This window comes from Xiphophorus hellerii, chromosome 6 (assembly GCF_003331165.1).
Source record: "Xiphophorus hellerii strain 12219 chromosome 6, Xiphophorus_hellerii-4.1, whole genome shotgun sequence".
Classification (NCBI taxonomy): Eukaryota; Metazoa; Chordata; class Actinopteri; order Cyprinodontiformes; family Poeciliidae; genus Xiphophorus; species Xiphophorus hellerii.
The window spans coordinates 29013621-29040607 of record NC_045677.1 but is presented as its reverse complement, the minus strand read 5'-3'; the positions used below and the strand labels follow the sequence as shown (position 1 = coordinate 29040607).

Genomic DNA, 26987 nt, shown 5'->3' with positions numbered 1-26987 from the left:
ACACATGAAGCAGGTCCTCCTGTCAGAGCTGACAGAGAAACAGCAGAAGCAACATGGAGGCTGGTTAAGATTCAGAGCAGCTCCTCCTGCAGGCGGCGAGAGAGCATGACGCCCGCTCACAGCAAGCGGCTGCTGCTGCTGCTTTGTTTGTTTTCACCCGTCACTCTCTGACACACACACACACACACACACACAAACACACACACACACGTCATCTGAGATGGACCCATCACCACCTTCACTCAGATGAACAGGGTGTGATTCAGACTGTGAGTAAACATCCCCTGACGTTTTCTTCTCCTTTTATTTTGACCTAAAAGAAACAAACACACACAGAGAAATTCACAGACAGCAGACAGGAAGTCACGCGGTCAGACGATGACAGCAGAATCCGACTGGAAGAGCCTGAGCGCCTCAGACAGACTCTGTGATGTAACGGCGCTGGATGTTTGCTGACACACTGGAGAAAACGAAGCGTTTGTGTCTGAATGTGATTCTCTCTGTTTCCCACAGCGGATAAAGAAAAGCTGGGGAAGAAGGACGACAGCAGCCCCTTCAAAGTCAACGTCTTAGGTGAGGCCGCCGCCGCCGCCGCTGCCGCGTTTACCTGGACTGTTTCAGGTTCCCTCAGCCGCCCGCTCGGTTCTGTTCAGGTTGGACTGTTGGACCGAACACGGCCTCCAGAGGCAACAAACACAAACTCTGTGGAAATAAACCTCTAATCCAAACAGTTCATATTAAATAAATATAACTGGAGGATTTATTAGTTCTTCCTTCACCTTTTGCTGACCTGACACACAGAGAAAGAAGCTTATTTCTGTTTACACAGCAGATAAATCCTGAATTAAATGTTTTTCACCCACAAAACATCTGATTTGTGTCACTTCTAAACTAAATCAGATAATATAATTGATAGGTTTATTTTATGTCCTAACCTGTACGGTGGAGGATGTGTGATGCTGTGGCTTCTCTCTAATGGAGCTCATTGGAAAGTCTAAACCGGCTGAAGCCGGAACACATTCAGGTTTTAAATTCTCTAACTAAAAAGCTAGCTGTGCTAATGCTAACATGCTACAATGCTATTTAGCAGAAGCTAATGCTACAACATTAGCTCTCATTCTTTGCTATTTGCGTCTTACTTTGTACCTGCATGTTTCTTGTTTTAAATAAAGTTATTGTAGAAAAATAGAGAAAAAACTAACAGGAGGAAATGCAACTGCTGCCCAAAGCAAACTTCAAAATAAGAGCATGAATATAAACGTTAAACTACAGGAAGAAATTTTTAGTCGATAATCAAAACTTGAACACAGACATCAAACTTTATTAAACCAGAAGTTTACAGAACAGTTCAGTAAATTAGAGCTTCAGAATTTATCCAGGAAAAAGCTAAATGTGCTACCAGTTAGCTAAAGTGCTACGCTAAAACTGAGCTATTAGCAAACTAGTGATTAGTGGAAGATAATGAAATAAAAGGTTAGTGGTTTAAAACCTGAATGAAGTGAGTCTGTGGACTAAATGTTTCATGTTTTCGTCTCCTTCCTGTTCAGACCAACACTGACTCTCTTCCAGATGTTCATCCAGCCAGCGGTTCCTTCCAGCAGCCTGTTAACCCGACTCTGAACCTGCAGCGGAGCAAAAACCCAATGAAAATCTCTTTAATACACAATAAAGTCCTCACAGGAAAAACACAGCAGTAAAACCAGAAGCTGTAAATTTGCTCTGATAGTGAAATAAAGTGAAAGCTGAGTTTTTAGGAGCCGCTGCTGCGATGCTAACGTCTCTCCTGAGTAAACGGGCCCACCGTGGCAGAACCGGGTCATTTGTCCTGCTGCACAACAAAACGTTGAATTTATAGATCAGGGAGGAAATTAAATCAAATCTGGAAAGTTTGTGATCTCTGAATTAATATCAGGATTCACACAATGGAAGCATTTAACCTCAGATTTAAATGCTTTGCTGTCAAAACCCATGAAGAAGAGCTGAGGGACAGTAACTCATCTTAACAAGGCAGATTTTTTTATGTAATTGCAGCACAAACAAACATTTTTGCTGCACAAACGTTTGACACCAATCTTGTTAGATCTGAAGAAGGTGAGTCGGTTTCACTCAGATCAACGCAGGATGAAGTTATAGAAGTGATTTAAACTTTGGGCCTTTAGGGCCTCCGTAGTTTTCACCTGCTGGGCCGTTCGGTGCTCTGACTCCAGAGTCTCATTCAGGCCCAGTGAAATGCTGCTGATGCTGCTAATGATCCGGAAAACCTTTTCTCTCTGCTGACCTTCACTGTCTGACTGCAGCCTCCCATCGCCTGAAGGTCCCAGATTTTTATTTTAAAGTGTTTGCTTTATAAACAGACCCACAGGGTGAGGAGTTCAGTCTCCTGACAAACATCTCAGCTTTTATAAAATCCTCTGCAAGTAAAACACCAAAAATCCTAGAATGTTCTGGATTTAGGTTTTATTTTTCCTCCCACTTGAAGGTGCAGATGAAAAAATAAACTTAGTAATCTCTTTTTTTTTGGCAACATTTGAAAAATAAGTTAAAAAAGGAGTATATTTACCACAAAGACATGTAAAATATTAAAATGTGTAAATTAGAAACAAATACAAAGATGTAATGTCATTTTATTATTTTTGACATTTTGTGTGATGCTAACAGGTTATGCTAACTAGCTTCCTAACTCTTTGCCTTAGTTATAATTTACATAACTCTGATGGTTAAAAATCCTCCTGCTGTCTTTATTCCTTCATTCTCCAGAAACCACGGGTCTGGACCAAGGCGAGGGTTTCTACGCCGGCATGCCGATCCCCTGCGCCGACAGCTACGCCGGATTCTGCGTCCATGGGAAATGTGAGATCAAGTACAACATGGCCACCTGCAGGTCAGCCTGAACTACACCTGAGTTAACATGAAAACGCAACTTTTAGCTCAAATTTGGATCAAACTTGTTGCTTTGTGCACTAATGCTGGGAGATTTTTGGATTGTTTTTTATTATGTTTCTGCTCATGTTTGCTTGGTAATTAATTCTCTGTTACTCTTACTAATAAAGTCACAAAATGGTGGCAATAATTTGCATGTGTTTTTCTGCATTTCCTGATTTTATGCTTCGTTTTGTTGCTGGTTTGCTGCAGTAATTTGCTGCTTTTTGATGCTCGCCTGTTAGCATGTTGCTAACGTAGCGTGTTTCCGGGTCCAGGTGTGACGCCGGATACAAAGGCACGCAGTGCGACGAGCCGCAGGACTTCAACATCCTGTACGTGGTTCCCAGCGGACAGAAGCTGCACTACGTCCTGATCGCTGCCATCATCGGAGCCGTGCAGATCGCCATCATCGTTGCCGTGGTGATGTGCATCACCAGGTAGGAAGACGCCTGATTTCACCGAAACAACGTTTTATCATCAGATTAAAGGACTTCATCAGGACTGTCTGTTTTACAAAAGGAAATATGTGCTGCTAAAATAACTGATGAAAATATTTAGTAATAATTCAGATTTATTCCATTTTGCACAAATTTCATTTACTATAAACAAAGTTTGGAACATTTCTTAGGAAATGATCAGAACAGCAACAACAGAACATTTTTACACCACAAATATTTTAAAATCATAATCAGTTTAATAATGTGACTCATAGCCAGTAAACATTAATAAACAGTTAATAATTTCTTTAAAACCAGACGGAAATACATTATTTGTTTTCTGTTACTTTCAAGTTTCCAACAATGTTTGGAGGTTTTCTTTTACAAAAAACTTTAAAAATAAATTTAAAAAATGTTTTATTAAAACTAAAGAATGATTTTAAAAATGTGACAAAGAATAAAGATGCAATGTTACCAGAGTGAAGTTATAAAATTATGAAAAAAAAGTATTTTTAACAAGAGCAAAGTTTTGATAGTCAAATGAGTTTCAATATTTCTTCATTTGTAAAACCGATACTGAGGCATAAATTCACAAGATGCTCATTTAATGTTTTATTTTTTGTGGAGGAAAATAAATAAATGGACAAATTCATTCTCCTAATATACAACCTTGTTCTTGTAATATTTGTCAGTATTGTTTTGTACGACTGCGTTCTGAAAATAAGAAAATCTTAGCCTGGCCCAAAACTTTTAAACTTTTAACTTTTAAATAAAGATGCATTAAAATCTTATTTACTGAATTTTTGAGACGATAGACATTAGAAATGTTGGTTTTTTTCTCGGTTTGTGTTTCCAGGAAATGTCCGAAAAACAACCGCGGCCGCCGGCAGAAACAAAACCTCGGCCACTTTTCCTCGGACACAAACTCCCGGATGGTATAGCCTCGTTTCCGGACGCTTCTCTTTGATAAGTATTTTTCTTATAAGGCGGGAATGCCGATTTTTTTAACAGTAAGTGGGACATTTTTTTTCTCCTGGGGGAAAAAACAATAAAAGAAGAATAAGAATATTTATTTAAGAGGCCTTATTTTTCCTGGTGGATTTCAATTTTTCTTTTCCAAGCAGCTGAATCAACACAACCGCCTGCATTTTGTTGAAATCTTTTCGGTAAGCTGGCTAACGAAGCAGCGTCTGCCCCTCTGGAATGTGATATTTATTGATTTTTACCCATGAAAATCTTCTCCCCGCCTGTTCAGCTCCTTCTGATCATCCAGCTGATCAAAAACTTAGTTTGTTTTTAAAGTTTTGAGGCGCCGGCCAGTCCAACAGATTCTTTTGCTCTTTGGTTTGAAAATCTCTTTTAAGGCTTCAGTTTAACTAAGCTAATAATTTATAAGGATTGTTTTTGTTTTTTTAAAGTAATTTTTACTGGAGGTTTTTACGTTAGCTTTGGTTCTGACTTGTAGTTCTTGTAAATTAGCATGACTTGTGAAAACTGTGTACTGTGGTGTAGTTTAAACTTTTTACCAGGAAATGTTTTGGACTCCGTCTGGTTCATCTTCGTCCCGTCGGTTCTGAACAGAGAACCTGGCGCTCGGTGTTGAAACGATGAATGTGGGGTTTTTGAAACGCCAGGACCTGCGGAGGACGAGTTTATTCATCGGCTCAGAGGCTGGAAGGTTTCCTGCGTCCTTGTTGGTATAAACAGGGAGCTGAAGATTATAACCAAGGACTTTTTGACATGGAGGAAGTCTAGGCTCTTTGAATGTTGTGAAGAGGTTTTTTATTATTTTAATTTGACATTTTCTTCTCTGTGACACATTCCAAGCACATGGAAACCCACTGAGAAATTCCCTTTGGGGATATGTGAAGCCCGCTCTGCCGTTCCAACGTTTCCTGCTGGTATAAACAGGAATAAAAACGTGTCTTTAAGATGTTAGTGGTGTGCAGGTAACTTACTGCCTTTTAATTTTTATTTTAATTAATTTTTTTGTCGTATTAACGTTTTGAAGTCTTGAGGCCAGTCCTTGGTTTCTGTGTCAGTATGTCCGTAACGATCCGAACGGGTCAGTCTGATGTAAATCATTGTCCTTTTTCATGTTGTTCCCAATAAACAAAAGTCAGACATGTCAGATCATCGTCATGTTTTCTCCAGCGGAGATCATTCCTGTTCATGTAAATACAGAAACAACGGCTGCAGCTTTTCTTTGTGATTAAATGTTGATGGTTTATGAATAATTTGTTTATCCAACTGATTCTCAACATGCAAAACTGAAAACAAAACATTTAAAATTCACTAAATGTGGCATCATCAGCACCATAGTAGATTACAGCGGTGAGCACCGCTAACTTGTGATTAGCGCTAAGCCTAAAGCGCTAATCATAACCATTAGCACAGCTAACCTTAAACTGTTACACCAACATGGTGTTTTTTTATGTGTTTGTTTATTTGACAGAGACAAGAAACACAAGAATCAAGACAATCTGATGCCTGAATCTCAGTATTTATAGCCACAAGCTAATTCACAACATCCGTCGCTAGCAGGACCTTTAACAGTTGGTTTAAATGAAAAGTTACAATCAACAGAATAAAATGATGAAAAAAAGACATTAAACAAACATTTTAAAATGACTGAATCTAAACAATTACATTAATTAAAAATTAATTCAATTCTGGTTCATCTTTAGCCAGTTCTAAAGGAAGCTAATGCTAACGCAATAAATTCAACCATGCTAATACCAACAATCGTGTCCTAAAAACAAGTCACATACATGTATATGTGTATTTTTACATGTATTTATTTAATTAACACCCTGTGTTTGTTCATGTATTTTCTCATTTCTTTGTATATTTGACGTTTGTTCAATGAAGTTTCTTGAAAAACTACAGAGAACATGAGAGAAAAACGAGCATGAATATAAAGATCTAACTATTTCACAGTCAATAAGCTGCAACACAGATGTCAAACTTTATTCACCTGAAAGTTTAAAAAACAGGCAAATAAATTAACATTTTAGAAGTTAGTTGGTAAAATTAATTCAGGGGAAGCTAAGTGTGCTAACCATTTGAAAAATTAGCAAAGTGAAAAATTAGCTTCACATTAGCGGTTTAGCAAAAATGTTCCTATAATTGGAAGATTATTTAAATTAGTAATTTTAAATTATCTAATTTTCTGGACCAAGTATATAATCAACGTACAACAAATGTCAAACGCTACGCCTGTTAGCTTCGACTACCAGTAAAGCAAAGCCTGTTCAAAAACTAGCAAAGTGATTTAAACAGCATGCAAGTGAAGCAAACATTGTTTTATTGACATTTAAATTATTATTATGTTCATATTGGGCCATTAATAACAGAAAAGATAACCATGATTTGCTCTGTAAATACAAAATGGAGGTGGCGCGTCACCAATAATCTTCCTGTATGAAACAAATCCCCAGGACGAAACGTCAAACATTTCTCCTCAGGAACTGAAGGAAAAAGAAAAGCAGTTTTAATAAATAATAAAATAATTTTAAATAATAAAATTAATGTTTCTGCTTTTAGCTTCTTTTTTTTTTTTTTATCCCAGTTTGTCTGACCAGAACGGCTTTATGTGCTTCATGTAATCTGGTCAGAGAAACTGAAATCTAGGTTTTCAAATTGTTACACATTAATTCTTACATATTGTTCTCGGTATGTAGCGACACCTGGTGGCGCTGTTTCCTATCAAATACCTGTCCTGTCTGTAAACACAGGTCTGCTCAGTTTTAGCAGCAGTTTGCTCCATTAATTACTGCTGGTGTGAATGTGAGCCATTTACTGTGACAACTACCAGAGTGAGTGAGATCACTTAAATATGAAAACCTGTCAACAATATGGACAAAAAAACCTTGCAAGTGGAAACAAAACTAACATTTAGGACCTTTTATATCAGCTGAATGACTTATTTTAGTACTTTATATCAGTACTTTCTGATCGGGACTTTCTGTTTGACTTCCTATGCATCCTGTGCTGCCATGAAACCTGAAACCCTTTAACATAAACTCAGATAGAAACAGACAGCAGGACATGTTGGCTCCACTGCCTGTTTTATTCAGCTTTACAGACACTCATTTATATTTACTACACAAATTAATATAAAACATCCAAAAAAGCCAAACTGTGTCCGATCAGGAAGCGTTTATCAGTCTGTGGTCTTCATCGGTTTTTGTGTCTCTCCGTCTTTGTATCTTTGACCTGAAGGTTCTGTTTGTGAAGAATTCAGACAATAAAACTGAATTTTCTAAGTTTGAGTCTGTGCTGAGGTCCGGATCATTTCTCCAGCGGTTCTGTTTTGTTTGAGTCGGGTTTTCTGGGCATCTCCAGGTTTTTCCACCAGGTTCCTGCTTGTTGTCGGCCGTTTCTCTCAGTGTGAATAAAGCGTGTTTGACATGTTGACGTTGTGCATGTAGATTCTGAGAGGCTGTTTTAAAATAAAACCAGTTTTTATTCACATCAAACTGCTGCTGTCTTCATCATTCATATCTTCTCTGCATCCTGTAAACTTGCGCTTTGATTTGTCCGTTTTTTTCTGCATAATATTCAGATTATTGTTCATTTCAGTCCCTCCATATAACCTGTAAAACAATAACAGAGCTGCTTTAATAAGTCTTTGTTTTCCTGTCAGTTTAATCGGCCCGAGTTATTAAAGCGCTGCAAAGACATAATTGCTCCCCGGGTTTCATTCTTCATCTGTTCTTTATGTTTTATTCCAGTTTTTATAGGTTATAAAATGAGCTGGACGTAAATCATTATTATTAAAGTTTGTTATAATGACTCCGGGTCAGTTGACTTGTTTTACCCCGAATCTTTCCCATTTTATACACAAATTATTATTTCTCTCTGTAGTTAAATAATTTAAAAAGAATAACAGAGAGAAATATTAATAAAAACACTGGCGTGTTTCTGCCTTCCTCTGATTATGCCTCCAGAACCTGTTTGTGCCACCTGCCTGGTGAAACATGAAACATTAGCAGTAAATTATTTTTTCATGTCAAATAACCACATTTCACTGCTAACCAAAAAGCTAGCTGCGCTAACGCTAAAGAGCTATGCAAACACATTGTTTAGCGGAGGCTAACGCTAATACGCTAACTTCATTTCAAACCTTGTTTTTTTTCTTAATTTTTGTCCAATAATCAATGTTTTAAAACAAAATGGCTCCAGAAATTGACAAACGGACTTTAATTATGGTCAGTTTGTTCGATGCAAGTAAAAATATGTTTTTGTTTTTTACATAAAATCGATTGTTAAAACAACAGGTGAAACATTTGAATTAGACCATTTTTAGATTTGGAAGGAGACTGTCATGTTTACCTCATTATTGAATCGGTTATGGAGAAGCATAAAAATGAACTCTGTGGTTTCCATGTCATTTTATATTCCTGTTGACCTTTACTTATTGGACCACATGTCATCATGTTTGGTGCTGAGCTCTGATTAACGTCCTGCAGTGTTTCTGCTGCTGTAACAAGCAGAGACGGTTCTGTCCGGTTCTGTCCTCATATCAGGCCAATTACAGAAGCTCTGGGAGTTTATGGTTGAAAACAGGGACAGATGAGGTTGTTTACGGCCTTCAGCCGTTATTATAAATCTCCACCCACCTGTCAGCGGAGCCAGCACATCATTAACTGTCTAATTAAAAACTGCTTATGTAAACAAGCCGGAACAAACCAACGGCAGCGTGAGGCGAACGGGGGGGTCTGAGGCGAACGGGGGGGTCTGAGGCGAACGGGGGGGTCTGAGGCGAACGGGGGGGTCTGAGGCATGCTGGCCTGTAAATATATATTTAAAGGCTGAAGTGTGTGTGGGTGTGTGTGTGGGTGTGTGTATGTGTGGGTGTGTGGGTGTGTGTGTGTGTGTGTGTGTGTGTGTGTGTTGGGGGTCCGGGGGCAGCAGCAGCTGCTCGGTTCAGTCCGCTGCATTCAGCAGGCGCTTCACATGACTCCATTGTTCAGGAATTACCTCCCGTTCTCCAACCAAACCTCAGGCAGGACGAGGTTTTCTCTCTCCTGGTAGCGAAGCCGAAAGAAAACTTCCTGAATTCATTCAGTGGAGAAAAACATCCAACGTTACGAGATAAATGGTCACCATGATGGACAAACCCTGCAGCCGCTAGTCTGTGGTGATTAGAGACGAATCTTTGACCGTCTGTTTTTCCTCTAGATCAGGGTGTCCAAAGTGTGGCTTGGGGGCCATTTGTGGCCCTTGAAATGACTTTGATCGGCCCCCTGACTGCAAATCAAGAACGGTAAAAAATTTGACCGATAAACCAGAAATCAACATTTCATCCCAAAAATGTTTAAATTGTGTTTTTGTTTTAACAAGGCAGAAGTTCGAAGCCTTTTCATGTTCTGGACCTTTAAGGATTTATAGATTTCATTAAAATTTCACTTATTATCAACCAGGTGAAACTAGAAAAATCACTAAAAACTATTTTTTGCATGAATTTTGCATGTCGTTGTTGACCGCAGTGACAAAACGTTTGGACTCCATGAGGGTCTGGAACCAGCGGCTCCGGGGCCTCATGGGGTTCTGTAAGATCCAGTTAAATTAAATTCTAATTTTAAGACATTTTAATGTCTTAAAATGCTAGTGTGTTTTTTTGTTATTGCATGCTAGCTTTAGCTGTTTCATACAATATATGGAAACATCTCCACTCACTGTGATCTTCTCTGCAGGTTACAAACTTCATGTTTTGTGCAACATGTTGAATATTTTGGTTTCTGCTTCCCTGAAACAAACACTTGAATAAATAAAGTATTTTTGAATTAAGTTGAAGCTAACCGCATTGATAAATGTTGACAATCTCATCAGTTTCCATCGCTGCTGTTAGCGGATGTAGCTTGTGCATCAGATATACAGATCTACTAGAAACATGCAAATACAAAGGTTCCATTTGGAGCTTTTTATATAAACAACAAAAAAATGTAACTAGTTACCTAATTAATTAATGAATCACCATTAAAAACTTCTCTCTCTGCCACGTTGTTACAAGAACAATAATCTCCCTGCAATGCATCTTGGGATAAGATAAGCTGAGAAATAAACATTAAATCTGGGAGAAGACGGGAACATTTGGAGAAAAATCAGAATGTTGCCTGTGTAACATTATATTTGTACCCCAGGAAACTTTAAATTAAAGGTTCCTAGAAATTCTGATCAACTTTAAAAAGTAAATTATGAACTATAAAAGCACTTTAGTATAATTTCTAGCATTGGAGCAAATCTTCATTTAAATGCTTCACAGCACATTTTCATTTAAACTGTTTAGCAGATGATAAAGAGGCGTTTTGTCTCCGTTTTCCTCGCGGGTCGTTCTCAGACGTGTTTGTTCAGAGAGTTTCTGATGCTCTGGAGCCGTCAGCTCTATAAACGGCTTCAGATCTCAGTGTTTGGACTCTGCTGCCCAGGGGAAAGTAAAAGGGCAGAGCTGCTCTGAGCAGTCAGAGCGGGAACGGCTGCAACTGTCGCTGCAGCAACGCAGGATGACTCCTGCTGATGTACATGTTTCACAGCTGCTTACAGGAACACAAGTGGAAATTATTGGAAATTATGAATCACTGTGCATGGCGGGTAACAAAGCGGCGCAGGACTCAGAGGGCTGCCTGCATGGCCTGAAATGTCAAAGTGTCGCCTTACAGGGAGCTCATATTTTTAGCTTGGGCGGGGGGTTCTGCAGGCTCAGAGTTTAGTGCCTGGCCCACGTCCCGTGGAGATCTGAATCAGGATCCTTCAGTGTCCTCACACCTATTTTTAAAGGGGGGTAGGTGGAGTTTCCCGTCTCTCTTGCTCCCAGACCTGAGTTTGGGTCACAGCGGTTGGGTGTTGCCTCTCTCTGGTCTCCTGCTGGTACCCCGACACTCCTCCGACTGAACCTGCATATTTACAACGTTTTCCAAACCATCCCCAATGGATCAGCACAAGCTGCGCTCGGCAGGCGTCCAGGAGAAGCTGGAGATCGTTGGGGTGGAGGACGAGGCCGGCAACCCCATCAGCGCCCTCACCATCCTGTCTCTGCTGGAGCGCGTGGCCGGCATCATCGACAACGTCCAGTCCTGCCAGCAGCGCATGGAGGAGCGCCAGCTGGAGCTGGAGAACAACATCAAGACCATCCAGGGCGACGTCCTGAAGCTGGCCAAAGACCACAGTGACACCAGCGGCACCGTGGAGAAGCTCCTGCAGAAGACCCGCAAGGTGAGCGCCAACGTCAAGGAGGTCCGCACGCGCGTCGAGAAGCAGAACATCCGAGTCAAGAAGGTGGAAACGACGCAGGACGAGCTGCTGACGCGCAACAAGTTCAGAGTGGTCATCTACCAGGTAAGATGAGACGCTGCGAAGGTCTGTTAAGCTGTCAACGCCTGGACTGAACCCGAGAGGGAAGTGTTCAGTTTCAGGGTGTTTTCCTACCTGATAGTCCGTTTGACGTGGTTTGATTTGGAACCAAACCTTCATCATCTGCTCCACCTCCAGCTGCTGTGGTTCTGAGTCAAACCAACCTGTTCCCCTCCTGGCCTGTGGGGGCGCTGCACTGAGAACCACTGAAGGAAACGACACAAAAACCTCTGAAGACACTGAGAGCAACTTCCTTCTTCACCAGATAGAAACAAGATGGAGGCGTCAGATTTTAGCGGTTGGAGGATTTCTCTTTAGTCTAGCATGTTTGTTTGGTTGTATTTACCCAGAATGCCCTGCGCTCTCATCTGCTTCCTGAGTTCATTTCAACCAGAAAAAGAAACGGCCAAAATCTGGTTGATGATGCATTCACACCTCTAAAAACTAACTGGATTTTGATCAAAGTGGAGTAAACTGGGCTGGTGTGAATTCACCCTGAGGCGTTTTCTGCATCTTCACCAAACATTTTAAAATCAACCTGCCTGGTCGACCTCAGCGTGCGTACCGGTTACAAACCTCATCTAAACTGAAAAACTTTAAAGCTCAAATCTGAGTTTAGTCAGTGAAGAAGGCGGATATTTTTCTTTAAGAGGAACCGTAGAGTAATTAAGTAGCAGGAATAAAGGAAAACTGGGCCAGATGTTAACTGATGAACTGTAAATCACATCATTAGGCGTCTGATGCACAGGGAGGCTGAGCAGCAGCAGCAGCGCTGTGAAATGAAGGGCAGCTGAAGTTCAGACTCATAAGAGCTTTCAACTCTAACGCGGTAATTTATAGGAAAAGCTTCATCATTACGGAGAGAGGACCTGACCCGAATCCGGTTCGGCTGAGAGCAGGAAATACGGAGAGACTCCTCAGCAGCTGTTAGCATGAAAGCTGGGAATATGAACCAAATGCCTGTTTCATCACCAGGAAGATGTTCTGATCCGTAAGAGTCCGGATCACCAGGAACATGTTCTGATCCGTGAGAGTCCAGGAACATGTTCTGATCCGTGAGAGTCCAGGAACATGTTCTGATCCGTAAGAGTCCGGATCACCAGGAACATGTTCTGATCCATGAGAGTCCGAATGACCAGGAACATGTTCTGATCCGTAAGAGTCCAGGAACATGTTCTGATCCGTAAGAGTCCAGATCACCAGGAACATGTTCTGATCCGTGAGAGTCCGGATCTCCAGGAACATGTTCTGATCCGTGAGAGTCCGGATCACCAGGAACATGTTCTGATCCGTGAGAGTCCGGATCACCAGGAACATGTTCTGATCCGTGAGAGTCCGGATCACCAGGAACATGGACGGGCTTCATAACGGCTGCTGATCAGGTTCTGTCTGTGACTGAAGACAAACATCAGAACATCAGCCCTTGTGGTCTACATATTTAGAAAGCATAGAGTTAATATTTCACTGTAAATATTTCGATTTTTAATAAGTATTTTGTTTGCTAATTAAATATTCAGTTTGAAACTGACATTTATAAATGAATGAATATCTTTCATTTATTCTTTGACCCTTTCAGCCGTTTCTGACAGGCTAAATAACCCAAACTGTTGCTTCATCTTTGACTGCAACGTTTCAAACGGCCTCAGGCATCAGACATCGACCCAACCTTAGCGATGCTCTGATGGGATGATCTGAGTATTTTATCTGGATTATAAATTGTTCACATCAGATGATGGAGACAATCAGCTGCTTTTTCAAATTCAGTTTTCCTCAGATCAAAAGCTGGAATAATTTATTTCTTATTAAGGGATTTCAGGGAGGATCTCTGGAGTCTGACAGTCTAATGCATCTGAAGAGGAGCTGCAGCGATGCATTCAGTGGAGGGAGCAGTGGGAGTGCTGGAAACCAGTCCTCCATTAGCAGAAACTGGTTTCCAGAGTGGATTTATCAGGGCTGCTGAAGGTGGCGCTGCAGAGAGGACGGGTTCTGGTTGCAGGTTTCAGTGCAACAGAAAAAGTCAAATGATTTTTTAACTGATATAAATTCATCCTGGACGTTTTTCACTGAGGGTTTCAGTGAGTTTATAGTTAATATAGACATTAACTTTACATTATTCTGTATCCTGGCGAAAACCACGAAGAAGAAGAAGACAGGAAGTGGTTGGAGGATGATGACTTATCGTGTGAACAAACTTATTCACGTGATTTTGATGTTTCTTATTTAATGGAAATACTGCAACTGTGAAATTATGTTTTTATTTTGAGTTAGTGGAATATTAACATTTGCAGCCAATGATGATCTGATGACTGCGATTGTGACGCTTCATCAGCTCCACCTTTTATTTGATTGGTGAATTATTGAAATCTGCTAACATGTAGCTCCACTCTGAACACGCTAACAGCCGTGATGCTAACAGCTAGCTAGCATAGCGTCTGGGTGTCTCAGCTTCTCAAGCTGCATGTCCTTCTGAATATTTGAGATATTATGAAAATCTCAGGGGTTCCTCCGCCAACATCTCTTCTTCTACTGTTTTATTCAGCTGAAGCTTATCTTGTCATGGTGCTGAGCGCCACCATCAGGACACATTAAGAAGCAACAATAGGAGCAAAGAAATGAGGTTTTTATGGTTTAGTTGCCTAAAATCGTCGACAAGTTGCTTTTTTTTGTTTTTCAGACTGGTTTGCCTCTGTTTTAGCTCTTCTTCATGCTAAACATTTCATTTGCACATTTAGCATCTTATAAACTATTTTTTCGGGGTGTAATCTTGATTGTGCGTCTGAGTTAAAGCTCGGCTGTGTGCAGCGCTGCAGAGACTCGTTCAGAATAGAAACCGGATCTCAGTGTGCAGCGAACAGCTGCTGTGGATCCGTGACAGAGGGATCTATTCTGGGATGGCAGCATTCTCCCGCTGCCAGCAGGGCCAGGCCAGGAACTGCTGCCACCCGGGGATCCACACCAGGCCGCTGGAGCAGCTGCAGCTTTACAGGACAGAAAGAGAGGAAATTTATCATGTGAAATATTTAGAAAAGACCCGCAGGGCTCTGTGGCCACCAGGGGGCAGCAGAGAAATAATCGTCTTTAGCATATAATCCAAACACTAGTAACTGTGACATCGGTGTGCTGATGCAGTCAGCACACCGATGCTTTCATGCTGGATGCAGTCTGGATTTAATTAGGACACCAACTTCAGATTTAATTTTGGCCCTGGCGGCCATCTTGTCTATACGGTACCCTGGCGGCCATCTTGTCTATACGGTACGCCTGAAACGCCGAACTAAAGTAACTATAATCATGTTCAGGTGTTGAGTTCAGTTTTCATTTTTAGCTTTGCTCATATTCTGTATCAGCAGGACGTGAATCCATTATCTGTGCGCAGCCAGGAGGAGCTGCTGACTGCTCCTTCAGACTAGCCAGCAGCAATTAGCAAACATCTGGCGGAGCTGCTGAGCTGCTGAGCTCACTATAGGAGCTGCTGCTCAGAGCAACTGGTAAAAACCTTAAAGGGTTAGTAGAGGAGCCATGTTGGGGCGACTTCCTGGAGGCGGAGCTTCAGAAAGAGCAGGAGTTTTTAAAGAGACAGAGGCCCAATTTCAAGGCGTTAAATTACAAAGGCAAATTGCTTTTGTCATATTTATAGTATTTTTCATTTTTCATAACAGTTGAAGTTAACATAGCAGATAAAACGGCATTAATTCTCCCTTTTAATCTATTTTCAGGATATTTTTAAAGCCAGCAGTTTGTTCTTGTTTTTTGGCAGCTGAGAAATGAATCTGTTTTTATCTGCAGCCTCAGCTGAACATCACCATTAATAAACGTTTTCTTCACTCGCTCCCTGTGGCTCCGCCACCGCCTGACCCTGTGGTCCCGGTCCGGCCCGGTTCGGCCGGTTTAATCCCGGCGGTCCGACCTGGTGTCGGGTTTCCTCCTGAGGGATGTTTTGCTGATTCGGCGATGTTTTGCCGCGGCGTTCCTCCTGCAGCTCTTTGTCGCCACTGGAGGAAGAAAGATGGCGGTGGCCGGTAATCAGGCGGAGAGCGATGGCTGCCGCCCACGCCGCTGTTCGCCACGCGTTGCTGAAATGTTTCATTTCAGAGGTCATGGGTTAGATTGTGATCCTGCTGCATGCTGGGTAAAATATTAACCTCATCAATTACTGATTCCCTTATTGCGTTAATGATCCGGTTTATCTCACTGAGTCTCTGGTAAACTGAGGTTTTTGTGTTTTTAAAAATATTTTTATAATTTTTGGGATTGAGGTTTTAATGCAGATCATTTCTGGACATGTTTGTGTTTCTTTGAGGCCTGTTTGACTTTTGTCTCTTGTTTTTTGAGTCTCTGCACATCGCTGGTGTTTTAAAGAGTCCTTCTGATCTTTAAGCCGTTAAAGTTTCATGTTTTGCTCTTTGTAGATTTTTTCATTGTCAGTTTTCGTCAGCATTTCTAAAATAGAGAGCCTTGTAATGGTATTTTATTGGGATTTCATAAAACAGACCAACACTAATGATGTTTTTTCAAAAGTTAACAATTTGAATCTGAAAAGTGTGGTGTGCATTTGTAAACATCCAGCCAGAGAAACCAGATCGAAACCTATTCATGTGTTTGAATGGCCTAGTCAAATTCAAAAGGATACTACACTCCTCTGAGTTATATTAGAGTAAAAAAGGTTAATTCTCATTTTGTGACCTTTTGAACCTTCAATAGTAGAGATTATATGAATATGAATATTAGCGCCAAAAAAAGAGATTTATCAATTACTAGAATAAAGTTGTAAAATTATGAGTGAAAGTTGTTTTAATGAGAGAAAAGCTTGGATCAATTTATCAATATGTGACCAACTCAGAAACTGAATCTGATTCATTCTGAATAGATTCAGTCATTTAAATAATCATTTCAAAGTCCTACTGATAATAATTTGATTTTGATGCTTTAAGAGATTAAATATTTCTTCTTTTGTAAAACTGAAACAAAACAAAACAAAATGCTCAATATTCCTGATTTAGTTTTTCATTATTTTTTATGTTGGAGTCATAAAATTATTACATCAGTCTCCTAAAATAATGACTTTAAATTTGTACGACTCAGTAAATGATTCGACTTCATTGTCATATTTTTATGGCTTTATTAATGTTTTACTGCGACTTTATTCAGCTAATTGTGTCGTTTTATTTTTGTAAGACTTTTTCATCATAATATTGATTATTAATACTTCATCATCTTCAACTTTGATTTTAAATAAATGTATGATTCTGGTGTTTTAAAAGACATTTTTGGCTCAGAAATTCAGTTTGTGACATTAATATGTCAACAGGATGTTGTGAAAAATTCTTTGTCATTTTTTTATATAAAACTGGATCAAAAGCTGCAGCACTGATCCTTACTGGAGACATTTAAAGGAATAACGTACCTCAAACCAGTTGCTTGTTTTCAGTTTTTCCCAGTCTGAGGCTGAAGCGTCGGTGTGTAACGCCGCCCAGTAACGCCGCTGTGTGACATCACCCTGTAACGTTGCTCACCGTTGCTCACACAGCGGTGTAACACCGCCGTGTGACGTCGCTCTGTAACGCCGCTGGTGAAGTCATCATGTAACGTCGCCGTGTATCGCCACCGTGTAACGGCACAGTGTAACTCTGCTCTGTAACGTCGCTGTGAAACGCCGCTGTGTGACATCACTGTGTGACATCACCGTGTAACGTTGCTGTGTAACGTCATGTTTTGTCCCGTAGCTCCCTGTGTGCTCCGATAATCACTGCCTCTGAACTTCCTGTCTCTTCCCTCATCACCTCTCGGGTTATTAATACGTTCTCTGAGCCACATTCCCAGCCGCTGTAATTATTGTGTCATTCACCGTTTCAGGCTGGTTCTGACGACGCCTCCATGATTAATGAGTGGGATCATTGCAGGTGGCTGCAGCTTCAGCCTGATTAACTCGCTCCGCAGCGGGGAAATTTTCCTGCTGCACTTTCTGTTCGCCCAGGAAAACATGATCGTTCTGCTCAGTTTTCAGATGTTAAATGAAAGGATGAATACCTGCTGAGGTTAATGTTCACTGTTAGCGCGTCTCTGCACTCAGATTATCTCTGAGGGAATTATAAATACCTGAGCCGTTAATCTGAGAGGAGGTTGTTATTTCTGCTGCTCTTCTCTCTGTGACCTTCTCAAACGTAAAAATAGGGAAACTTGATCTCATGATGACGGCTGTGTTTTCAGACAGAAACAAGGGGCTGCAGGTCTGACAGCGTCTCTGAGGAATATAATGTTTCTGTCTGAGCTGCTTCGGTTTAATAAGCAGCAGAGTAAATTTATCCGTAATGGAGAGAACAGATCGGTTTCATCTGCACTTGGACAACTGAGCCGTCCGTCGAGATGGAGCAAATGTGATGTATGATAAGAGAGGATGGAGCTGCGCTAAAGGGAAAGGCGTCAAGAAACAGGAATATTTCAGAGAAATTAATCTTAATCTGGACATCTGCAGCTAATGGAGATGTTTAAAGTTACTATCCAGGTTTTGACTTTAATTTAGCTCCTTTACAGCATTTCTTCATTTTCTGTGAATGAGGCTGTAAAATATGAACCATCTCATTGAAATGACCTCAGCTGTTTATTACTGGTAATCCTGTTACTTATAACTGTAATATTTCTAATATAGGTTTAAATCCTGCCAACAGCACCAAAAAATGCCACTAAAAACTGTTTTATTAAATAGAGATGCTTTCAGGTGGAAAATTTTTTATTATTAAACAAAAACTGAAACTTCAAATTCTGACATTTATTTCAAAGATTCTTTATCCGGGGCGTGCTGTGGTGGCGCAGGGGTTTAGCACGCCCCACGTTTGGAGGCCTTAGTCCTCGACGCGGACGTCACGGGTTCGACTCCCGGTCCCGACGACCTTTGCCGCACGTCCTCCCCCCTCTCCTCACCCTCCTTCCTGTCTGCCTACTGTAAAAAAAATACGAGCCACTAGCGCCGCAAAAACTCTTCGGAGAAAAAAAAAAAAAAAAAAAAAAGATTCTTTATCCACTTATTATTGTGTCCAAAACTATTTACACCCCCAATCAAATGAAAAACAAAAACTGAAATAATACCAAATAATTTTAACATTTATTTTATTACCTTTTGACAAATACTTGTTACATTTTTAATCAGAAACTAATTTTTTTTGGAAATGTTATATTTCAGCAGGAATTAAAGTCGATCTTTGTTAAGGTGCGTTCACAGCAGCTCTGTTCAATCCATTTAATCGAACTCCAGTCCGTTTGCCTAGAAAGTCCGGTTCCTTTGGGAAGGTGTGAACGTGTCATCAAACTCAGAATCTGAAATCTGGTCCGTCCAAAAACCTCGGCCTCAGTTTGGTTGAAGTTGAATGCAAATGTGAACGCCAGGCGGACCGGAGACCGCTCCAAAAGCAGGAAGTGGACTACAGCGCAGGGCATTCTGGGTAAATACAACCAAAGCTAACATGCTAGCCTAGCGGTGGCAGCAGAATTGTCTCCTGGTCTTCAGCCAAAGACTAAAGAGAAATCCTCCAACCACTAAAATCTGACGCCTCCATCTTGTTTCCATCAGTGAAGAAGGAAGTTGCTCTCAGCGTCTTCAGAGGTTTTTGTGTCGTTTCCTTCAGTGGTTCTTGGTGCAGCGCCCCCACAGGCCAGGAGGGGAACAGGTTGGTTTGGGTCAGAACCACAGCAGCTGGAGGTGGAGCAGATGATGGAGTTCTGGTTCCAAATTAAACTGAGTCTACTGGAATATCAGGTGAGAAAATAGTTAGTTTCATTTTATTATTTAATTAAAGTTTCTTAATGCAGCCAAGAAGCCTGTAGATGCATATTTGACACAATCCAGGAGATTTATTGAAAGCACTTTTCCACCATTTACCATGTTGTAAGAATTACTCAAGAATGTCAGTACAAAAATGTAACTTTAAAATAATGCTGTTGTTGTGACACCAGATCCACATTTCTCAGTTAATCTCAGTTTTCTCAGTTAATCTCGGTTTTCTCAGTTAATCTCAGATTTCTCAGTTAATCTCAGTTTTCTCAGTTAATCTCAGGTCTCTCAGTTAATCTCAGGTCTCTCAGTTAATCTCAGTTTTCTCAGTTAATCTCAGTTAATCTCAGATTTCTCAGTTAATCTCAGTTTTCTCAGTTAATCTCAGGTCTCTCAGTTAATCTCAGGTCTCTCAGTTAATCTCAGTTTTCTCAGTTAATCTCAGTTAATCTCAGTTTTCTCAGTTAATCTCAGTTAATCTCAGTTTTCTCAGTTAATCTCAGTTAATCTCAGTTTTCTCAGTTAATCTCAGATTTCTCAGTTAATCTCAGTTTTCTCAGTTAATCTCAATTAATCTCAGTTTTCTCAGTTAATCTCAGTTAATCTCAGTTAATCTCAGGTCTCTCAGTTAATCTCAGGTCTCTCAGTTAATCTCAGTTTTCTCAGTTAATCTCAGTTAATCTCAGTTTTCTCAGTTAATCTCAGTTAATCTCAGTTTTCTCAGTTAATCTCAGATTTCTCAGTTAATCTCAGTTTTCTCAGTTAATCTCAATTAATCTCAGTTTTCTCAGTTAATCTCAGTTAATCTCAGTTAACACTGCAATGGCCGAAGGTGGTCCATCTGGACAACACTCATATTCCGGCTAGAGATGGCCAAATGGCCTAAGTACCCTTAAGTACCCTGGTAATGGCCTCAACGCATCTCACAGTTGCACAATTGTTCCTTAGACTTCGACTTCAACACAATTAATTTGGTTAGTTTATTTCTAAACTGTCATTTTATACCCTCTTAGCTTTATTTCAACACTTCATGTATGCTTCAAAACTAGACTGAAGAGCATTACCTACAGGAGATCTGATCTCCTGTTGGTATCATAGATACCCACCCCCAACATGGACTATTCAGACTCCAACCTTCTGGCCTGACGGTCAACGACCACATTTACAATTGAAGAATAGAAGCATAGAAAAATGGATGAATGGAGTCTAATTTGAGCCATCAGTCGTCAGTTTGGACAGGGTCTTTTGGCCCTGTTTCAGCCATTCTGGGGAGAAATCGAAAACCTGGCCATTGCAGGTCATCGGGTCTCTCAGTTAATCTCAGGTTTCTCAGTTAATCTCAGATTTCTCAATTAATCTCAGTTTTTTCAGTTAATCTCAGATTTCTCAGTTAATCTCAGTTTTCTCAGCTAATCTCAGTTTTCTCAGCTAATCTCAGTTTTCTCAGTTAATCTCAGGTCTCTCTGCATCATTCAGGGTGAGACGGAGGTCCCATCCGTGGCTGTCACCAAATCTCCCAAAGGTCTTGGACTGGAAGGCCTGGACATTGAGCCCGATGCCTACGACATCCCCGCCGACCTCTCCTCCGACGAAGAGTACCTGAGAGACGAGGAGCCGGACCCGTCTCGAGCCGCTCGACTCAAGAAGTCCATGGTGAAGAGCACGGAGACCCTGAAGGCCGCCTTCTCCAAGGAGAACATGAGCAAAACCAAAGACAACCTGGGCACCAAGATCCACAACCTGGGCGAGAAGGTGATGCCGCCGGAGAGGAGGGAGAAGATGCAGCAGGCGGGGGAACGGCTGAAGCAGTCCGGCGAGCGACTGAAGGAGAACATCGCCAAGAAAGCTCCCACCAAAGAGACCTTCCGCATCAAGCTGAAGAAAGAGCGGGCCGTCGCCGAGGGCCAGGAGGGAGCCGAGGGAGAGGGCGAGCCGGCCAAGGAGGAGAAGCCGGAGAGCGCCGCGGAAACAAAGAGGGAGGGTCCGGTGGATCAGGCCGGCGCCACCCGGGTGTCAGAATAACGTCCTGAGAACCAGGAACTGGTCTGAGATGTTAGATGATTGTCTCAATTTATAAATTTACTGCGCTCTAAATCTTGACAATTATTGATAAAATCTGTGAAATGAAGCCATTGTATTTATGTAAAGGGTGAGACGTGATGAGGTTGTGGAGCATGAGAGTCCGGACGGGTCGGAGAGCCGATGGAGGGGAGGAAGATGACAGGAAGGATTCTGAATGTTGACACTAAATGTACATATAATCCTGTACAAACTTCCAGTTTCAGGTGAAATTGTCTTCAGCTGGTCTGACGTCAGGCTGGTTTCTGTCTGAGCTCAGAGCAACAACCGGCAGAAGAAACTGAGATTTAACTAGAAGCTGAATGTTCCTTCAGACCCCTGAATGCCACACAGGTTAGTTTTATTTAAGATTAGGAAAGTTCAGGATTCTGACATCAAAACTGTTTTTAAAGCAACAAAACCAACATTTCTGCACGTTTCCTCCACATCTGGCCTGAGAAACGGAGAAATCTGCCGTTTTATGGAGAGTTTTTATAAGCAGTGGCCTCCAGCAGGATGTAATCACTCCTACATGACTTCAAACCTTTGCTGCTTTTTCTGACCAGCACACAGTTAATTCACCTGAGACCATTTCTGAGGTCGCTGCTTTGATTGGACTTTAAACTTTCTGCTCTTCAATCATCAGAGAATCTGAATTCATCCAGTAGAAATGTGGCTTTTAAAGGAAATTCATTAGTTTGCTTTAGCAGCACATCTTTCTGTGTCAGACTGTTTTATTATTTTTGTATTGCTGCTCTTCATTTACTGCAGTAGAGTAACTTATTTAGGTTTATTTTGGGCATTTTGATCATATTTCAGGTCTGAAATCCTTTTTTTTTTTTACAGTTACTCAGAAAATCCTAAATGCTGAAACAGGAATAAAAACCACAAACTGTCAGTTTCTCTTCTGTAATGTTTGTGGTTTGACTTGTATAACAAAACCTGGATCAACAAATAAAACATTTCTTACGGTAACAGTTTCATTTTTACTGTCATTATTTATTTGGAGAGGAAAAATAAAAATAAAATAATAATTGGTCTGTTTAGCTTCACCTGGTCAAGGAAGCTGGTAGTTGGTTGGTTTCCTGTTAGATGTTTTCATATTTTTTTGATTTGGTTATTTAGTTGGGTTTATATTGTTTTTCAAAAAGTTAATTGGTTTATTGGTTATTTATAAGGTTCTTTAATTAGCTAATTGGTGTTTTGATTGGATAGTTGGGTTATTGATTTATTCCTGTGGTTGGTTGTTTTCAAGGTTTATTTAATTGGTTTATTTGTTTGTTTTGATTGGTTAGTTAGGAGTTTGGTTGTTTTTTAACAGGTTGGTTGGTTAGTTAGGAGTTTGGTTGTTTTTTAACAGGTTGGTTGGTTAGTTAGGAGTTTGGTTGTTTTTTAACAGGTTGGTTGGTTAGTTAGGAGTTTGGTTGTTTTTTAACAGGTTGGTTGGTTAGTTAGGAGTTTGGTTGTTTTTTAACAGGTTGGTTGGTTAGTTAGGAGTTTGGTTGTTTTTTAACAGGTTGGTTGGTTAGTTAGGAGTTTGGTTGTTTTTTAACAGGTTGGTTGGTTAGTTAGGAGTTTGGTTGTTTTTAACAGGTTGGTTATAGTTAGGATTTTCTTCTGGTGGTTTGAATGTTTGGTTGTCGTCCATTCAAACCCTTTGTCTGATGTTTGGTTAGTTTGGTTGGTTGGCTGGTTGTTGATGATTCTCTTTTGATTTTTATCCATTAAAGCATTTATTCATTGTTCTTTCTTGCTTTATCCTTCTTTAGTTCGTTCTGTTCTGTTTTTATTTATTCACAATTAAAAGAAACAGATTTTGTCTGTGTTATAAACTGTTTTCTGTCTTCCTGACTCAGATTTTTTTCTCCAGATTTGTGGATTTGTCAGTAAGATGTGTTTGCCAGCAGCAGAGAGTCTGAGGCTGTAATTCAGTCCCAGACCAGCCGAGAGATGAAGAAAGACTGAGAGGAGTCCTGGGGAATCCTCTCAGTAAAACATTTTCTGCTCTGAAGCCGAGTTCACTGTCTGAGTCGACTCTCTGCGCCTCGTCTCTGGAGGAAGTGGAAACACCAAACAGAGACAAGTAAAAGCCAACAAAACATTCAACTTGTCTGTTTCCTTTTCCTGGAAGAAAAACACAGACAAGTTTTTAGGTGTAAATGTCTTTTGTCATTGTAACTATGTTATTTTATTTTCAGATTTTCATCTTTAAAACCAGAATTTGCTCATAACTTTCTACCTTTCTCAGTCTGACGTCATTTTTTGGTATTAATTCCCCCCCCATTCCCACCTGTAGCTCCGCCCCTGCTTTGAAGCTTTCTGCGTGTGAATGTGCTGCAGTCGCTGCTTTAAATGCGATCTGCTCTGCAGCTCTGACTAATTCCAGCTCCAGTTTGCCTTTATAAGCAGATATTACCATGTTTCACCTGTTGCAGCTCCACAGACATCAAAGCTGCAGAAGAAACGGCTGTAATGAATTTCTCCTCAGAGCCAAATCCTCCAATCCACCAGAAAAACATAATTTTGATTTATTCCAGCACTTCAGAGAGAAAGAGCGGAGGACGCGGCGGCGGACTGATTGCTTCTGCTTCATCTGTTTGTTATGCATTAGCTGAGCACAATTGAACTCTTGAAGCAATCTGCTGAACAGCCTTGGGTGAAGACGGGAGAGAGGAGCTCCATTAAGACGTTTTCATTTTCCCTCTCACAGTGTGAACACTTCTTCTGTGTCACAAACACTCGAGGAGTCTGTCTGAGATTAAATTTGTTCACAGGTGAAGCCGGAGCAGAAGGTTTCAGGAAGCTTTTCATAAAGTAAAACGCTGCTGCATTCAGAGGCTGCAGAGACTCGTGTTCCTGCTTTGTCTCCTCTGACAGATACAGAAATACAAAAACCCATTTCTGCTCCACAAAGAGAGCCGACACAAACCTGCAACAACACGATGCAGCGGCAGAACAAGAGCTGGCAGGAAATTACCTGAGAAAAACACTGGCTTTGGCGTCACAAACTGACTGCAAAGTGAAATCAGCTTTAAAAGAAGCCATCAGTTTTTAGCTTTATTTCAATAATCTGCAATAAAACTGAACAGATACTGTCATTACAATTTAACAATCTTTCCATTTTATAGCTGATATTTTCGGGTATCAGCAGAAAACAGATGTGAATGTTTTCATTCTTTAACCGTTTTCTCTTTCTCTCCCTTTAAAATTCTGCGCTGACTCGTCTCCATCAACTAAAATACATTTCAGTTCAACGTAACAAAATGGAGGAAAAGCTGAAGAGGTTTGAATATTTTTTGAACGTTTAATTTCCTTTCCAGCAGAGATTTGTGACTTATTGCTGCTCTCTGGAGGTTTTCCAGATCCAAACGGTGAGCGGGCCTCCTGCTCAGAACATCCTCCTCCTGTGTGTGGGAGGAAACAGCGCTGCCTGTCAGTCAGCGTTCAGGGAACATAATGACCCGCCAGGATGCTGAAGAAACGATAAATCAGCGTTTGAAACAAAGTGACACCTTCAGCTGGGGGAGCAGAGAGGCAAACATTAAAACCAGCTGCAAATACTGCCCTCTATCTGCCGACCGGCGAACTGCAACAAGAAACACTGCAGTACAGGAGGAAAAGTTCAATTAAAAACTTTATTAATATCAGAGGAAAATTTAATTGTTGTAGCTCATATTATTACCTTTGAAGAGGTTTTGTCAAGGTAGCAGTCTGTATCTCAGCGGTTCTGAAGAAGCCTCTGACTGAAGATGTTAAAACACATTTTTAGATCACAGGCTGGAAGTGAGTGGAGCCCCCTAGTGGTCCGCCACTGCAGCTCTTTGAAAGATTATTGAATCTTTCATAAAAACTTAAAACTTAATAATTTGATATTTTCATACTGTTTTAAAATATAAATTGTTTTAGAGGTATTGGCTTCTTCCTGATGAATGGCTACTAAGTCAATAGTTCACATTTTTATAATAATAGGAAGCAGTACTAGCCACACTTTTGCTAATCCACTAATAGCAGAGCTAACTTGTTTCTTTAGCACATTAGAGGTTCTGCTAACTTTGAAAACGTTTAGCGCACTTAGCTTCACAGAAATGACATTTTTCCAGACAGACTCTAAATCTCTAATTTACTTCCAGTTGAGTAAAGTTCAACATCCTTGTCAAAGTTTTGATTATTGACTGTTATTAAATGTTGATATTCATGCTCTTATAATAAAAATACCATTTACAATGTATACTGTTGTGATTTAAACTCGACGGACCCAAAACGTGTGAGCACACGAACAGGAAATCAGCCAACAAGGGTGAAGACGTTTTACGCTGTTTCCTCTCCTCATGTTCTCTTCTTTTCCCAAAAGTCTTTGTTTCAAATGAAGAAACATGCAAACAATAGAGAAATGGAGGACAATTTGCTTATACCACTGTATATATATATATATATATATATATATATATATATATATATATATATACTGCTCAAAAAAATAAAGGGAACACTTAAACAACACAATATAACTCCAAGTAAATCAAACTTCTGTGAAATCAAACTGTCCACTTAGGAAGCAACACTGATTGACAATCAATTTCACCTGCTGTTGTGCAAATGGAACTTTGTACAGAACAAAGTATTCAATGAGAATATTTCTTTCATTCAGATCTAGGATGTGTTATTTGAGTGTTCCCTTTATTTTTTTGAGCAGTGTATATATATTACATTTACAGGAATTACATTTATGTGATGTAATTCCTGTAAATAAATAAGACAGTTAGCATTTTGCATAACACACTGATGTGTCATTTTTCCTTCTGCAGACATATTTTATCAAATAGCCAAGGACTGTAAGGCAGCTAATCTGGGTCAGCAATCTGGTCCTTTTTATTATTTTTCATATCTAACTGCTTTCTGAGGAGAGTAAAATGACCAGATCATCTTGACTGAACGATGGAAACTGACATTTGGAAACATTTATTTTCCAGGATCCTCCTCACCGCCTTGACAACCACCTCAAGCCCCAGGTGCTAATTTACCGCTGAAAGGGGTGAAAACCTGTCACCTATCACCTCTGTTAGAAAACATCCAGTGGCGTAATGATCCTCAGATTGGAGATATTTCTGTGCAGCGGCGCATAAATAGGCCGAGTGACTGATGCCCAGCAGGTCCGTGGGCCGCCTGCCGGCCCTCAGGCGAGGCGGGGATCATTACCGCCTCACTCAGGTTAAGCTGTGGATCCGCCCTCGTCTCTCCTCACCATTAGCCCAGCGGCTGACACGGTGTCTGGTACACAGTTTTTACAGTTAAACTGTCTTCAGATCCACTGATTTAACTGATCATCATCAGTGAGACAACTTCTGTAAAAGCAGGAGTTCAGGCAGTTTGCTGCCCTAAAGGGTTAATCTGTTTGCTAACATAATGCTAAGCTACACAGACATCAGCAATGGATGATCAATATGGGAAGA

The 26987-nt window shown here is 40.6% G+C and overlaps 2 protein-coding genes across 2 annotated transcripts in view; both read left to right on the top strand.

Annotated features, from left to right (window-relative positions):
* tmeff1a (transmembrane protein with EGF-like and two follistatin-like domains 1a) overlaps window positions 1–7840 on the top strand; it is a 47836-nt gene extending 39996 nt beyond the window's left edge. The window contains exons 7-10 of the mRNA XM_032564569.1: window positions 514–573; window positions 2758–2881; window positions 3198–3359; window positions 4216–7840. Coding sequence (XP_032420460.1) covers window positions 514–573; window positions 2758–2881; window positions 3198–3359; window positions 4216–4300 — 431 coding nt within the window. The 3' untranslated portion in view covers window positions 4301–7840. The remainder of the gene's footprint in view (window positions 1–513; window positions 574–2757; window positions 2882–3197; window positions 3360–4215) is intronic.
* A 3301-nt stretch (window positions 7841–11141) lies between these two features.
* Window positions 11142–22517, top strand: cavin4a (caveolae associated protein 4a). Its single transcript, XM_032564583.1, has 2 exons — window positions 11142–11699; window positions 20956–22517. The coding sequence occupies exons 1-2, from the start codon at window positions 11292–11294 to the stop codon at window positions 21499–21501; spliced, it is 954 nt and encodes a 317-aa protein (XP_032420474.1). The 5' UTR covers window positions 11142–11291; the 3' UTR covers window positions 21502–22517.
* Window positions 22518–26987: the final 4470 nt, after the last annotated feature.